Raw genomic sequence first — 15,213 nt, 5'->3', positions numbered from 1 at the left:
ACCCATTTATTAATGTAATAAGCCTTTTTTAATCTTTGAGCTCCAACCATATTGGTTCTGTCTGTACCCCTTCTTCATACTCCATCATCGCCCGCTACAATGTGCATTTCCTCTTCACCAATAGTGCCCCTCCACCTCCTTCCTTTCTATCCCTCCTAAATGTATTGCATCCCGATGTTTATTAACCGTTCTGGTCTAGTTTACAGCCAGCTTTCTGTTAATGCGATTACATCTAGATTTTCCATTGAAATAATTGCTTTCAGTTCCCCAAATTTATTTCCCTACATTACAACAGTGACTACATTTCAAAAGTACTTCATTGGTTGTAAAGCGCTTTGGGACGTCCTGAAGTCGTGAAAGGAGCCTATAAAATGCAAGTCTTCTTTTCCCCCATACTCGCACATTACCTACTTTTTAACACTACTTCATCTGCTATGATTTTTTTTCATCTCAGCCAGACCCTATCTTTACTTCAGTCTTCTCCCCTTTTATAACCAGTCCATTTATTTGTGTTCCTCTACTCCATAACCCTCTTTCCACGTGAATATTATCCTCATATATTCCTCCATTCATTACTAGTCGATCCCAGTTAGTTTTATATTCCCAGCACTCCCCACAGACCCCCAGCCAGTTTGAACACCTTTCCACTTCCCTCTTTAACCATTTTGCTGGTACATTAGCCCCCCTCCTTCGTCAGATGCAACCCGTCCTTGCGGAATAGCACCCATTATCCCAGAATTGGTGCAAATGCTCAAAAAAAGACTTGCATTTATATAGCGCCTTTCACAACCACCGGACGTCTCAAAAAACACTTTACAGCCAATGAAGTACTTTTGAAGTGTAGTCACTGTTGTAATGTGGGAAACGCAGCAACCAATTTGCGCACAGCAAGCTCCCACAAACAGCAATGTGATGATGACCGGATAATCAGTTTTTGTTATGTTGATTGAGGGATAAATATTGGGCAGGACACCGGGGGATAATTCTGCTGCTGTTCTTCAAGATAGTGCCATGGGATCTTTTATGCCCACCTGAGAGGGAAGACGGGGCCTCGGTTTAATGTCTCATCCGAAAGACGGCATCTCCGACAGTGCGGCACTCCCTCAGCACTGCACTGGAGTGTCAGCCCTAGATTTTTGTGCTCAAGTGGAGGGGGACCTGTACCCACAACTTTCTGACTCAGAGGCAACTTTCTGACTCAGAGGCAAGTGTGCAGCCCATTGAGCCACTCTGAGCCACACTGAGCTAACACAGTGGAATCCACATTGCTGACACCCCTTCTTTAGTCAAGTATCGTCTTGTTATGAGCCATTGATCAGTTATTGAGGTTTTCAACGAATTTCCCATCAACAGCAAAGCAGACGCCTTAAGACGAGCCCTGATCTTTACCCCCGCGGCCTGCTTTCAGGATTGGGCTGGGTAGCAACTCCATCTGTTACTTCCTTCTCCCCCTCAAGTGCAGGGCTGTGGGCATCCAACAAACGTGTGAAAACCACAAGTGCAAATCTATGCAACTGTGCACAGAATCTTGTCTGCTCTGATGTAATATTTCAGGCAACTACCCAAACAACAAAAGCAATAATTCGCATTTATATAGCGCCTTTAACATAGGAAAATGTCCAAAGGAATCTCAAAGAATTCTAATTAAGCCAAACTGGAATCTGAGCCAAAGAAGGAGATATCCGGAGTGATCAAAAGTTTGGTCAAAGAGGGAGATTTTAAAGAAGGTCTTAGAAGAGAGGGAGGTGGAGAAACAAAGAGGTTTAGAATCAGAATGATTCTAATCAGAATTTGGTCTATCGTGCCTGTGCCGGCTCTTTGCAAGAGCTATAAAATGAGTCCCGATACCCTGCTCTTTCCCCATAGCCCTGAAAATGTTTTCCCTTCAAGTATTTGGGAATAGGGAATGAATTCCTTAGTTTAGGGCCTAGATGGCTCAAGGCGCGGCCGCCGATGGTGGTGCGGAGCAACGGGGATCCAATGTAGACGGGCTCCTGCTAATGAGGGTCATGTGACTGAGAATCCGAGTGACACCTGTTTATGGAGAGAGCCAATCAGATCACACACGAAGTGGACTGAAGACTGGATTAACTTGGAAAGAAAGACTTGCGTTTGTATAGCGCCTTTCACGATCACCGGATGTCTCAAAGTGTTTTACAGTAAATGAAGTACTTTTTGCAGCGTAGTCACTGTTGTAATGTAGGAAACGCGGCAGCCAATTTGCGCACAGCAAGTTCCCACAAACAGCAATGTGATAATGAACCAGATATTCTGTTTTAGTGATGCTGATTGAGAGATAAATATTACCAGGACACCGGGGATAACTCCCTGCTCTTCTTCGAAATAATGCCGTGGGATCTTTAACATCCAATTGAAAGAGCAGTTTAACGTCTCATCTGAAAGACAGCACCTCCGACAGTGCAGCACTCCCTCAGCACTGTACTGGGAGTGTCAGCCTAGATTTATGTGCTCAAGTCCTTGGAATGGGACTCAAACCCATGACCTTCTGACTCAGAGATGAGAGTGCTACGCACTGAGCCACAGTTGACACAAAGAGGTTTGAGGGGTGCTGGATGACGTCTTCCAGAGCTTCTAAAGAAAAAGACTTGGATTGATATAGCGCCTTTCACGACCACCGGACCTCTCAAAGCGCTTTACAGCCAATGAAGTACTTTTGGGGTGTAGTCACTGTTGTTGTAATGTGGGAAACGTAGAGCTGTTAAACCCCACTGCCTGAGGTCAATACGTGAATCAATTTTTGACTGACGTTTGGGGTGTTTTACTATGTTAAAGGCGCTATATAAATGCAAGTCTTTCTTTCTTTAAGCCAGGAGTTTACGGTCGGGTGTCCACCCCCCACTGATCCCATTAGCTTCATCAATCTAAAGAAAGACTAGCATTTATTGTGAGGGACTGCTGCAATGAATGGGGGGGGTGGGAATTGCCAGGCATCTACTTCCGCCTGGCTCAAACATGGCGACGGACGTGCTGCGTCACTCGGCGTAAGGTGCTTGGTTTTGTGGGGGGGGGTGATGCGCGCGCAGCCTGGCCCCGGAAGCGCGGCCGGCAGTGTTCACATCCGGGTGGCGGGGTGACCCTGAGCCCTGAGCCCTGAGCGAGCCCGCGGTCACCATGGGAGCGCACCTGGGGCGGCGGTACCTGACCGAGCGGGACACGGAGCCCGAGCCCGGCGCCCGGCCCAGCTTCCCGGCCCAGCTCGGCTTCCCCGAGCGGCAGCAGCGCGGTGAGTAGCGGCCCGGGCCGGCGGGCGATCAGTGAGGGGCCTTGCACTCCCGGCCCAAACACCTGCATTTATATAGCGCCTTTAACACAGCAAAACGGCCCAATGTCAGACACACATCCACACCGGGCCAATGAGGAGCCAGTGAGGACAGGTGACCCAAAACTCGGTCCCAGAGTTTCGACTTTTGTCAGGTTTTAAGGGGCATCTTAAACAACAACAACAACTTGCGTTTATATAGTGCCTTTAACATAAGAAATAGGAGCAGGAGTAGGCCATTCGGCCCCTCGAGCCTGCTCCGCCATTCAGTAAGATCATGGCTGATCTGATCAAGGACTCGGCTCCATTTCCCCGCCCGCTCCCCATAACCCTTCGTTCCCTTATCGTTTACGAAACTGTCTATTTCTGTCTTAAATTTATTCAGTGTCCGAGCTTTGGGTCACCTGTCCTCATTGGCTTGGTATGGATGTGTGTCTGACATTGGGCCGTTTATTGGTGACGGATTCGGAAAAGGGGAGGTGCAACGAGACCTGGGTGCCGTGGTACATCAGTCATTGAAGGTTGGCATGCAGGTACAGCAGGCGGTTAAGAAAGCAAATGGCATGTTGGCCTTCATCGCGAGGGGATTTGAGTACAGGGGCAGGGAGGTGTTGCTACAGTTGTACAGGGCCTTGGTGAGGCCACACCTGGAGTATTGTGTTCAGTTTTGGTCTCCTAACTTGAGGAAGGACATTCTTGCTATTGGAGTGCAGCGAAGGTTCACCAGACTGATTCCCGGGATGGCGGGACTGACCTATCAAGAAAGACTGGATCAACTGGGCTTGTATTCAAAGGAGTTCAGAAGAATGAGAGGGGACCTCATAGAAATGTTTAAAATTCTGACGGGTTCAGACAGGTTAGATGCAGGAAGAATGTTCCCAATGTTGGGTAAGTCCAGAACAAGGGGTCTAAGGATAAGGGGTAAGCCATTTAGGACTGCGATGAGGAGAAACTTCTTCACCCAGTGAGTGGTGAACCTGTGAAATTCTCTACCACAGAAAGTTGTTGAGGCCAATCACTAAATATATTCAAAAAGGAGTTGGATGTAGTCCTTACTGCTAGGTGATCAAGGGGTATGGGCTACTAACGTTGCATGTTCAGCCATGAATTTTGAAATTGTGTTGCTTAACCGGGAGCCAATGTAGGTCAGGGTGATGGGTGAGCGGGACTTGGTGCGAGTTAGGATTCGGGCAGCCGAGTTTTGGATCACCTCCAGTTTACGTAGGGTAGAATGTGGGAGGCTGGAGAAAGAAAGACTTGCATTTATATAGTGCCTTTCACTTAGGAGTGTGCAGGCAGAGAGGGAATGGGTGACCGCCAGACAGACTAGGAGGACCAGGCAGATAGGAGTTCCCTGAGTGCATTTCGCTCGCTAACTTGTATGTGTCAGCCGTGGCTCAGTGGGCAGCACTCTCTCCTCTTTGAGTCAGAAGGTTGGTTCAAGTGGGTTCAAGTCCCACTCCAGGCACTTGAGCACATAAATCTAGGCTGACATTCCCAGTGCAGTGCTGAGGGAGTGCTGCACTGTCGGAGGTATCGTCTTTCGGATGAGATGTTAAACCGAGGCCCCGTCTGCCCTCTCAGGTGGATGTAAAAGATCCCACGGCACTATTTTGAAGAAGAGCAGGGGAGTTCTCCCCGGTATAAAAACAAAATGCTGGAACTACTCAGCAGGTCAGGCAGCATCTGTGGAGAGAAACAGAGTTAACGTTTCGGGTCTGTGACCCTTCGTCAGAACTGGCGAATGTTCGAGGTGTAACAGGTTCTTAAGGAATTGCAGGGGCACTGAAAGGGGGAGGGGAGGGGAGGAAAGAACATCAGGGAAGGTCTGTGATCGGGTGGAAGGCAGGAGAGATTAGAGAGAGAAAAGGGATGATTGGCAAAAATGAGATGGTAATGGCACAAGTTAGGAAACAAAAGATGAGTCTAGATAGGGTGTGAATGGCGGAATCATCTCCAGCTGCCGCGGGAAAGAGAAAAAATGGGGTGGGGGGGGGGGTTGTTTAAAAAAAAATATGGGCAGTGTTTATGGTCTGAAATTGTTGAACTCGATGCTGGTCCAGAAGGTTGTAAAGTGCCTAAACAAAAGGTGAAGTGCTGTTCCTCGAGCTTCCGTTGGTGTCCAAGAGTTCCCAGTACCCCTCCGGAACCACCTTCCCCCACTCCCCTCTGATCCCTTCCAATCTCATCCACTGCCGTCTTTTCATTACCCTCTCTGACCCCGAACGATCAGCCCTCAGCAAAGGCCTGAGCTTAATCCCCTCACGCAACCCTCCCCCCGTGCCCCCCACCTCAATGAATTTCGAGCTTGGCACGATGTTGAACTCTTTTTTCCTCCGCCTTCGCCTCTGTGCCCCTCTGTGCCCACTTTCTCCCCCCACCCCCCACAGCTGACCCTTTCTCCCATTATCAGAATTCTCGCTCTATCTGGACTACTCCCTCTGACCACTTACCCTCTCCTGATCTCTTCATTGCGAACTGCCGATGGGACATCGGAATCTTAACTCTCTGTCTCTCCACATATGCTGCCTGACCTGAGATTTCCAGCGTTTTTTGTTTTTATTTCAGATTCCATCAGTAATTTGCTTTTGTATTAGAGTTCTCCCCAGTGTTCTGGCCAATATTTATCCCGCGATCAACATAACAAAAATAGATTATCCGGTCATTATCACATTGCTGTTTGTGGGAGCTTGCTGTGCGCAATTTGGCTGCTGCATTTCCCACATTGCAACAGTGACTGCACTCCAAAAGTACTTCATTGGCTGTAAAGTGCTTTCGGATGCCCTGTGGTCATGAACGACGCTGTAGAAATGCAAGTCTTTCTATCTTTCATTTATCACTGATGTTAGCAAAGATTGGAATGTAAGCCCTGAGTGTGATTTATGCATGTGTGTGTGAGGTGCATCATCATCATCATCATCATAGGCAGTCCCTCAGAATCGAGGAGTCCTTTGGTGGCTGAACGGTCCAATACGAGAGCCACAGACCCTGTCACAGGTGGGACAGACATTCGTCGAGGGAAGGGGTGGGTGGGGCTGGTTTGCCGTTTTCCGCTGCCTGCGCTTCACCTCGTTGCGCTGATATTCGAAGAGCTCCACGCCCTCCCGGATGCACTTTCTCCACTTGGGGCAGTCTTCGGCCAGGGACTCCCAGGTGTCAGTGGTGATGTCGCACTTTACCAGGGAGGCTTTGAGGGTGTCCTTGTAACGTTTCCGCTGCCCACCTTTGGCTCGTTTACCGTGAAGGAGCTCCGCATAAAGCATTTGCTTAGGTAGTCTCGTATCTGGCAAGCGAACTATGTGGCCTGCCCAGCGAAGCTGATCGCGTGTGGTCAGTGCTTCAATACTGGGGATGTTAGCCTGGGCGAGGACACTGATGTTGATGCATCTGTCCTCCCAGGGGATTTGCAGGATCTTGCAGAGACATCATTGGCGATGTATCTCCAGCGACTTGAGGTGCCTTCTGTACATCGTCCATGCCTCAGATCCATACAGGAGGGCGGGTATTACTACAGCCCTGTAGATCATGTGCATGGTGGTAGATTTGAGGGCCTGGTCTTCGAACACTCTTTTCCTCAGACGGCCGAAGGCTGCACTGGAGGCGATGTTGAATCTCCGCATCAATGTCTCCCTTTGTTGATAAGAGGCTCCCGAGAAACTTGGAGAGGTTTTGTGAGAGCTGCAGGCGTGTTCTTTTATGCGTATGCAGTGTCTGATATACATATACTGTGTGTGTGATATACAGCCACTCAAAAACAAAAATCTGCTTGTATACAACGCCTCTAACATAGTAAAACAGCCCAAATGTCAGACAAAAATTGGCACCGAGCCAAAAAAAGGAGACATTAGGACAGGTGATCTAAAGTTTGGTCCAAGAGTTTTAACTTGTCGAGTTTTAAGCGGCATTTTAAAGGAGGGTAGATGGTCTTCGAAGAGAGGAACTTGGAGAGGTTTTGTGGGTGTGGAATTTTCAGAGTTTAAGAATATAAGATAAGAACATAGGAAATAAGAGCAGGAGTCGACCATTCGGCCCCTCGAGCCTGCTCCGCCATTCAATAAGATCTTGGCTGATCTACGACCTCAACTCTACTTTCCTGCCCGATCCCCATATCCCTTGACGGTTGAAGGCATGGCTACCAGTAGTGTGGTGATTAAAGTAGGGGAGCACAAGGGGAGTTCTCGGAGGATTGTAGGGCTGCAGGAGGTTGCAGAGTACGATGGGGAAGAGCCATGAATACGAGGATGAGAATTTTACGTTCGAGACGTTACCGGATCGGGAGCCAATGTAGGCCAGCGAGCACAGGGGCGATGGGTGAACGGGACTTGGTGGCAGTTACGATATGAGCAGCAGGGCTTTGTATGAGCTCAAGTTTATGTAGAGTAGAAGATGAGAGGCCAACCAGGCTGGTGGAATGGGCAGACACATGGCAGATGAAGTTTAACGCGGGAAAGGGTGAAGTGATTCTTTTTTGGTAAAGAATGGGGAGAGGACATGTAAACGAAATGGTACAATCCTAAAAAGGGTGCACGAATAAATAATTGAAGGTGGCAGGGCAGTTTGAGAAAGCAATTAAAATTCTGGGATCCTGGGCTTCATAAATTGAGGTTTTGAGTACAAAAGTGTGAAAACTATGATGAACCTGTATAAAACACTGGTTCGGCCTCAACTGGAGTATTGTGTCCAATTCTGGGCCCCGCACTTTGGGAAGGATCCAAAGGTTAGTTTGCAGGTGCAGCAGGTAATCAGGAAGGCGAATGGAATGTTGGCCTTCATTGCGAAAGGGATGGAGTACAAAAGCAGGGAGGTGTTGCTGCAACTGTATAAGGTATTGGTAAGGCCGCACCTGGAGTACTGCGTGCAGTTTTGGTCACCTTACTTAAGGAAGGATATACTAGCTTTGGAAGGGGTACAGAGACAATTCACTCGGCTGATTCAAGAAATGAGGGGGTTACCTTATGATGATAGATTGAGTAGACTGGGTCTTTACTCGTTGGAGTTCAGAAGGATGAGGGGTGATCTTATAGAAACATTTAAAATCATGAAAGGGATAGACAAGATAGAGGTTGTTTCCATTGGTGGGGGAGACTAGAACTAGGGGGCACAGCCTCAAAATACGGAGGAGCCAATTTAAAACCGAGTTGAGGAAGAATTTCTTCTCCAAGAGGGTTGTGAATCTCTGGAATTCTCTGCCCAAGGAAGCAGTTGAGGCTGGCTCATTGAATGTTTTCAAGTCAAAGATAGATAGATTTTTAAGCAATAAGGGAATTAAGGGTTACGGGGAGAGGGCGGGTAAGTGGAGCTGAGTCCACAACCAGATCAGTCATGATCTTATTGAATGGCGGAGCAGGCTCGAGGGGCTAGATGGCCTACTCCTGTTCCTAATTCTTATGTTCTTAAGGATGTGAGGCCTTAGTGAAGGTGCAGCAAAGATTTACGAGAATGATTCCAGGGATGAGGATTACAGTTACGTGGATAGACTGGAGAAGCTGGGGTTGTTCTCCTTGGAGCAGAGAAGGTTGAGAGGAGATTTGATAGAGGTGTTCAAAATCATGAGGGGTCTGGACAGAGTAGATAGAGAGAAATTGTTCCCATTGGTGGAAGGGTGGAGAACCAGAGGACACAGATTTAAGGTAATTGGCAGAAGAACCAAAGGCGACATGAGGAAAAACTATTTCACGCAGCGAGTGGTTAGGATCTGGAATGCGCTGCCTGAGAGGGTGGAGCAGGGCGACTCAATCACGGCCTTCAAAAGGGAGTTGGATAAGTACCTGAAGGCAAAGAATTATCAGGGCTACAGGGAAAGGGCGAGGGGAGTGGGGCTAGCTTAAGTGCTCTTGCAGAGAGCCGGCACAGGCTCGATGGGCCGAATGGCCTCCTTCCGTGCTGTAAACATTCTATGATTCTATGAACCGGGAGAGCAATGAAATAGTGTGGAGGTTAAAAAAAAAATTGCAGGTTTGAAGTATTCAGTAGCAGATGAGCTGAGTCAGTGGCAGAGTCGGGCGATAATACAAAGGTGGTCATAGTGATTGGGAAGATATGGAGTCGGAAGCTCATCTCGGGTCCAAATAGCATCCTGAGGTTGCGAACAGTCTGGTTCAGTATGAGACAGTGGCCAGGGAGAGGGATCGTGTCAGTGCTAAAGAACGGAGTTTGTGGCGGTTGCCGAACACACTGGCTTTGGTCTTTCCACTGTTTAATAGGAAATTTTGGCTCACCCAGGATACACGGTGTGAGCAATCGGAGACGGAGAGAGTGGTGGAGGTGTGGTTAGTGTGGAATCTGACGCTGTCTTCAGATGGCCGTTGGGGCTGGTTATTGGGGCGCTTTGTGCCTGGTATCCAGTGGGATTTCAGTGCGGAATTTATAGACTGAAATGTTTTCCCCGAATGTCTGTCCTCCTTACCTCACGTCAGGACCCGAGCATAAAATCTTAAACATCTTGCACTAATATACAGTGCCTTTCATGATCTCAGGATGTCCCAAAGCGCTTCACAGCCAATGAATTAGTTTTGAAATGTAGTCACTGTTGTAATGTGGGAAATGCATCAGCCAATTTGTGCACAGCAAGCTCCCACAGATCGGTATCGGATCCTGACCAGGTTATCTGTTTCTTTACTGGTGTTGATTGAGGGATAAATATTGGCCAGGATACTGGGGAGAATAGTGCCATGGGATCTTTTACGTCCACCTGAGAGCAGACTGATGGCATCCGAAAGATGGCACCTCCGACAGTGCAGCACTCCCTCAGCACTGCACTGGGAGTGTCAGCCTAGATTTACGTGCTCAAGTCCCTTGAGTGGGATTTGAACCCACAACCTACTGACTCAGAGGCGAGAGTGCTGCCCACTGAGCCATAGCTGACAATTAAGTGAGTGTTGCATTTTTGGAAAACATATTAAATTTAAGGGCCTGTCTGCCTGTTTAGGTGGTGTGGTAAAGATCCTATAATTCTCCCAGTATCCTCGCCAATAGTCTCGCAACCACGACCATCCAAAACAGATTAACTGGTCGTTCGTCCAACAAATGTCGCATTTGTGTACATAAGCCGCGGGGACTGCAGTATTAATCCTTGGACTGTGACGAGGAAGTTTCTGCGAGATATGATGAGTTTTCTTGTTGCATGTTGCATGAAGTTGCATGTTCAGCCATGATCATATTGAATGGCGGTGCAGGCTCAAAGGGCCGAAAGGCCTACTCCTGCACCTATTTTCTATGTTTCCTCTTTATCTGTCCAGTTGAAGTGTGAAAAACGCCCAGCAGAAGCACGCTCGATTCCGGGCAGATTATTTTGAGCTGATTAACACCGGGGTGAAGTTTTGTTGTCAGTGGGAAAGGGCGCAAGTTAAAAGGAATGATCAAGAACAGTGCAGAGCAGTAAAGTGCATCAGTCTCAGTGTCTTTCTGTTCAGTCTGTTACAGACACGGAAACCATCCTCTGAAGAAAAAGAGAAATATAAGAAGTCGGTTAAATGCTGGCTACTTCTGCCCCGCAAGCTCGCGCTTACGGTCGGCACAGCTCCCTGACTGAGCACCAAACCGACTCTGACTGACCTGAGCCCGTATTTGCTGAATAACAGTGAGGCTTTGTGGGAGGGACATTGCTGCATCTTAGCAGCAGAGTTACTGGGTTACACAGGTTTTCTTTTCAGTGATGTTGATTGAGGGATAAATATTGGCCAGGACACCGGGGAAAACTTCCCATCTCGTACTCAGAATAGTGCTGCGGGATCTTTTATGTCTACCTGAGAGGGTTAGCATCTCATCTGAAAGACAGCACCTCCGGCAGTGTAGCCCTCCCTCAGCACTGCACTGGAGTGTCAGCCTAAAGAGTAGCGGGCCTCTGGAACGTGTTGGCGGCTGGTGGTGCCCACTCTCTGCCTCTGACTTGGGACAGAGATCGCATCATATAGACGGTCTGTGTCTTTATAGCCTCATCATCCTCATAGGCAGTCCCTCGGAATCCAGGAAGACTTGCTTCCACTTCTAAAGTGAGTCCTTTGGTGAATAGTCCAATGCAAGGTGGGACAGTCATTCGTCGGGGGGGTAACAGACATTCGTCGGGAGAAGCGGGGGTGGGGGGACTGATTTACCACACGCTCCTTCCGCTGCCTGCACCTGACCTCTTCACGCTCGCAGCGTTGAGATTCGAAGAGCTCAACGCCCTCCCTGATGCACTTTCTCCACCTAGGGCGGTCTTCGGCCAGGGACTCCCAGGTGTCAGTGGTGATGTCGCACTTTATCAGGGAGGCTTTGAGGGTGTCCTTGTAATGTTCCACGCTGCCCACCTTTGGCTCGTTTGCCGTGAAGGAGCTCCGCATAGAGCACTTGCTCTACACTTGGTCCGTGTGATGATCTGAACTGGTTTTGAGCGCCTGAGGGGGTGGGAGAGAAGTTTTCCAGATCAGGGAGGGTGGGAAGAAGTGAATAGATACGATGCTGCGGGCATGGTGTGGGGCAGGCTGGATGGGCCAGCCGGTCTTTGCCTGACAATTTTGTTTGTTCGAATGTAACACAGTTACACCCTGCCCTTTATAAAACACGGTGCAGTGAGCAATGCCACGGGAGATCAACTAAATGTCAGCAACATCGCCGAAAAAAGCAACTGGGTAAATAGAACCGGTGACTGGAAGTGTCCACTGAAGAGCAGGAATTCTGTAACGCGAGTTAATCATTAGTGATTTTTTTTTAAGTGCTTTTGTTGCCTCCAGACTCAATTATTTCAATGCTCCCCTGGCCTTGCACCCTTTGTAATCTTGGACCTGATAGAATTCCACAAGATCATGAAGCTTTACGATACTTAAAACGTCAACTTGACTCATCCAAAACTCGGCTACCCGTGTTCTAACCCGCACCAATCACCCCTAACTCACCCATCACCCCTGTGCTCGTCTGACCTACATTGGCTCCCTTTCCGTTAATGCACTGATGTTTAAAATTCTCATCCTTGTTTTCAAATCCCTCCATGGCCTCGCCCCTCCCTATCTCTGAAACCTCCTGAGATCCCTGCGCTCCTCCAATTCTAGCCTCTTGCTCGTCCTCGATTTTAATCGCTCCACCATTGGTGGCTTGGCCCTAAGCTCTGGAATTCCCTCCCTAAACCTCTCCGTCTCTCCTCGAAGACATTGCTTAAAACATATTGCTTTGACCAACCCCATCCTAATATTGGAATTGAATTTTGTTGCATAACACTCCTGTAAAGCACCTTGGGATGTTTTACGACGTTAAAGGCGCTATATAAATGTAAGTTGAGTCGAATTGTCTGCCTGGGATTTAATGTAGTGACCGTGTGTGTCTCTCTCTCAGTGATGATCGCGACACAGCAGGAGATGAATGATGCCCAGCTGCCCCTCAGTCAGCGAGATTACTGCGCTCATCACCTCATCAAGTTTCTGAAGTGTAAGCGGGACATGTGGCCCAACTTCCTGGAGTGTAAACACGAGCGTCACGACTGGGATTACTGCGAACACCAGGAGTAAGAGTTCGCCTTTGCCTGCTACGCTCGCGGGGTGTCTGGGGTGGCAGGTGCTCTGACTGACCCACTCAACCTAGTTTAAACCCCCCCCCCCCCCACAGTCATGAGTTGATTAATACAGCGGCCAGAGCCGAGCCACAGGCATCAGGAAAGGCACCTGCTTTGGTTCCAGGCCTCCGTCCAATGAGGAAGTGGCAGGGGCTACAGCTCGCTTCAGTGCCCCCACTGGGCCAGAGAGCATAACAGTCAGCCAGGCCCCCCCGGTCGGTGGGATGCTATCTTGTGACAAGATCCAGTGGGTGCTGGTGTCCCACTCATGGTCGAATAGCCAGTCGATACTCTACTTCCAGATTGGCACGAAGAATGGTCTGTTTGGGAAGGGTACCAGAGGGATGCTGGCATCTTTGAAGCTGCACTCAAATATGGTTCCCTAAACCAACAGCAGGTTCTCTGCTCATTTGTATTGGTGCAGTCAGGAAGTAATTGGTGGAGCAGAGCGGAGAGTCCAGCCCACTAGGAGTCAAGGGTATGGGAAGCGGAGTTTAGATCAGCCATGATCTTATTGAACGGCGGAGTAGGTTCGAGAGGCCGTATGGCCTACTCCTGCTCCCATTATGTTCTTATGTAACTTCATGTTCTCTTCCCCCCAGTTACGTGATGCGTATGAAAGATTACGAGAGGGAGAGGCGCCTGCTGAAGAGGAAGAAGATGATAGAGGAGAGGCAGGCGGCCTAACCAGCTCTCCCCGACCCGCTGTAACACCGACAACAGCGCCCCCCCACGGGACATCCAGTGTTGGTGAATTACTTTGTATATAATCCTAAAGTCTCCTGAAATTAATAAAATCTTCAGTTATAAACTCAGCTCATGGTGTTCAAATATTCCCTTTGTCTCTTCCCCCATGTTCCCTCGCCTCACTTGTCTGACCGTGTGTGGGTAAAGACGCCGATTCTCAGTGGGCTATTCATTTGTCAAGTCCCGCCTGCCCCCAGCCTGCGTGATGAGGGTAAACGGTATGGGAATGGTAGTATTGTGGTTATATTACTGGACTAATAATCCAGAGACAAATCCCACCACAATTCAGTTAATTAAATAAATCTGAACTAGCATCAGTAATGGTGACCCTGTAAAAACTCATCTGGTTCACTAATAGAAACATAGAAAATAGGTGCAGGAGTAGGCCATTCGGCCCTTCGAGCCTGCACCGCCATTCAATGAGTTCATGGCTGAACATGCAACATGGAACAAGAAAACTCATCACATCTTGCAGAAATGTCCTCGTCACAGTCTACCATGGCCTTTAGGGAAGGAAATCTGCTGCCCATGATGTATGAGGGGAGATTGACTACCTTGGGGCTTGTCTCTCGAAAAAGACCGAGGGGAAGTGTTTAAAATTACATTACAACTGTACAGGGTGTTATACCTGGGAGTACTGCATACAGTTTTGGTCTCATTATTTAATGGAGGCAGTTCAGAGAAGGTTCACGAGGTTGATTCCTGAGCTGATGGAGTTATGAAGAAAGGTTGAGCTTATGCTCACTGGGAGTTTAGAAGATTGAGAAGTGATCTTATTGAAACATGCAAGAAACTGAGGGGACTTGACAGGGTAGATGCTTCCCCTCGTGGGGGAATCTAGAACTAGGGGGCATACTTTCAGAATAAGGGGTCGCCCATTTAAGACGGAAATGAGGAATTTCTTCTGAGGATTGTGAATCTGTGGAATTCTCTGCCCCAGCGAGCTGTGGAGGCTGGGTCATTGAATATATTTAACATAACAAGAAATAGGCCCTTGGAGCCTGCTCTGCCATTCAATAAGATCATGGTTTATCCCCTTGTCGTTTAAGAAACTATCTATTTCTGTCTTAAATTTATTCAATGTCCCAGCTTCCACAGCTCTCTGAGGCAGCGAATTCCAGATTTACAACAGTCAGAAGAAATTTCTCATTGGTTTTAAATGGGTGACCCCTTATTCCAAGATCATGCTCTCTAGTTCTAGTCTCCCCCATCAGTGGAAACATCCTCTCTGCATCTACCTTGTCAAGTCCCCTCAATCTTACACGTTTCGATAAGATCACCTCCAATATTAGGCCCAACCTACTCAACCTTTCCTCATAAGTCAACCGCCTCATCCCCAGAATCAACCTAGTGAACCTTCTCTGAACTGCCTCCAAAGCAAGTATATCCTTTCGTAAATATGCACGCAGTATTCCAGATTTGGCCTCACCAATACCCTTTATAGCTGTCGCAAGACTTTCCTGCTTTTATACTCCATCCCCTTTGCAATTAAGGTGGCAATGGACAGATCTTTTGAACTATAGGAGATTCCAGGGTTATGGGGAGCGGGCAGGGAAGTGGAGCTGAGCCCATGATCTTACTGAATGGCAGAGCAGGCTCGAAGGGCCAAATGGCCTACTCCTGTTCGTATTTCTTATCTTATGTTCTAAAATGATAAGAGTGT

The 15,213-nt window shown here is 48.3% G+C and overlaps 1 protein-coding gene across 1 annotated transcript; it reads left to right on the top strand.

The window, feature by feature from the left end:
* The first annotated feature begins 3,060 nt into the window (after nucleotides 1–3,060).
* ndufb7 (NADH:ubiquinone oxidoreductase subunit B7) lies at nucleotides 3,061–13,618 on the top strand. The gene is made up of 3 exons (XM_070867060.1): nucleotides 3,061–3,244; nucleotides 12,587–12,755; nucleotides 13,406–13,618. The coding sequence occupies exons 1-3, from the start codon at nucleotides 3,133–3,135 to the stop codon at nucleotides 13,488–13,490; spliced, it is 366 nt and encodes a 121-aa protein (XP_070723161.1). The 5' UTR covers nucleotides 3,061–3,132; the 3' UTR covers nucleotides 13,491–13,618.
* The last annotated feature ends 1,595 nt before the right edge of the window (nucleotides 13,619–15,213 follow it).

The sequence above is a fragment of the Pristiophorus japonicus genome, chromosome 24 (assembly GCF_044704955.1).
Source record: "Pristiophorus japonicus isolate sPriJap1 chromosome 24, sPriJap1.hap1, whole genome shotgun sequence".
Taxonomy (NCBI): domain Eukaryota; kingdom Metazoa; phylum Chordata; class Chondrichthyes; family Pristiophoridae; genus Pristiophorus; species Pristiophorus japonicus.
This window is presented reverse-complemented; position numbering and strand designations above follow the sequence as displayed.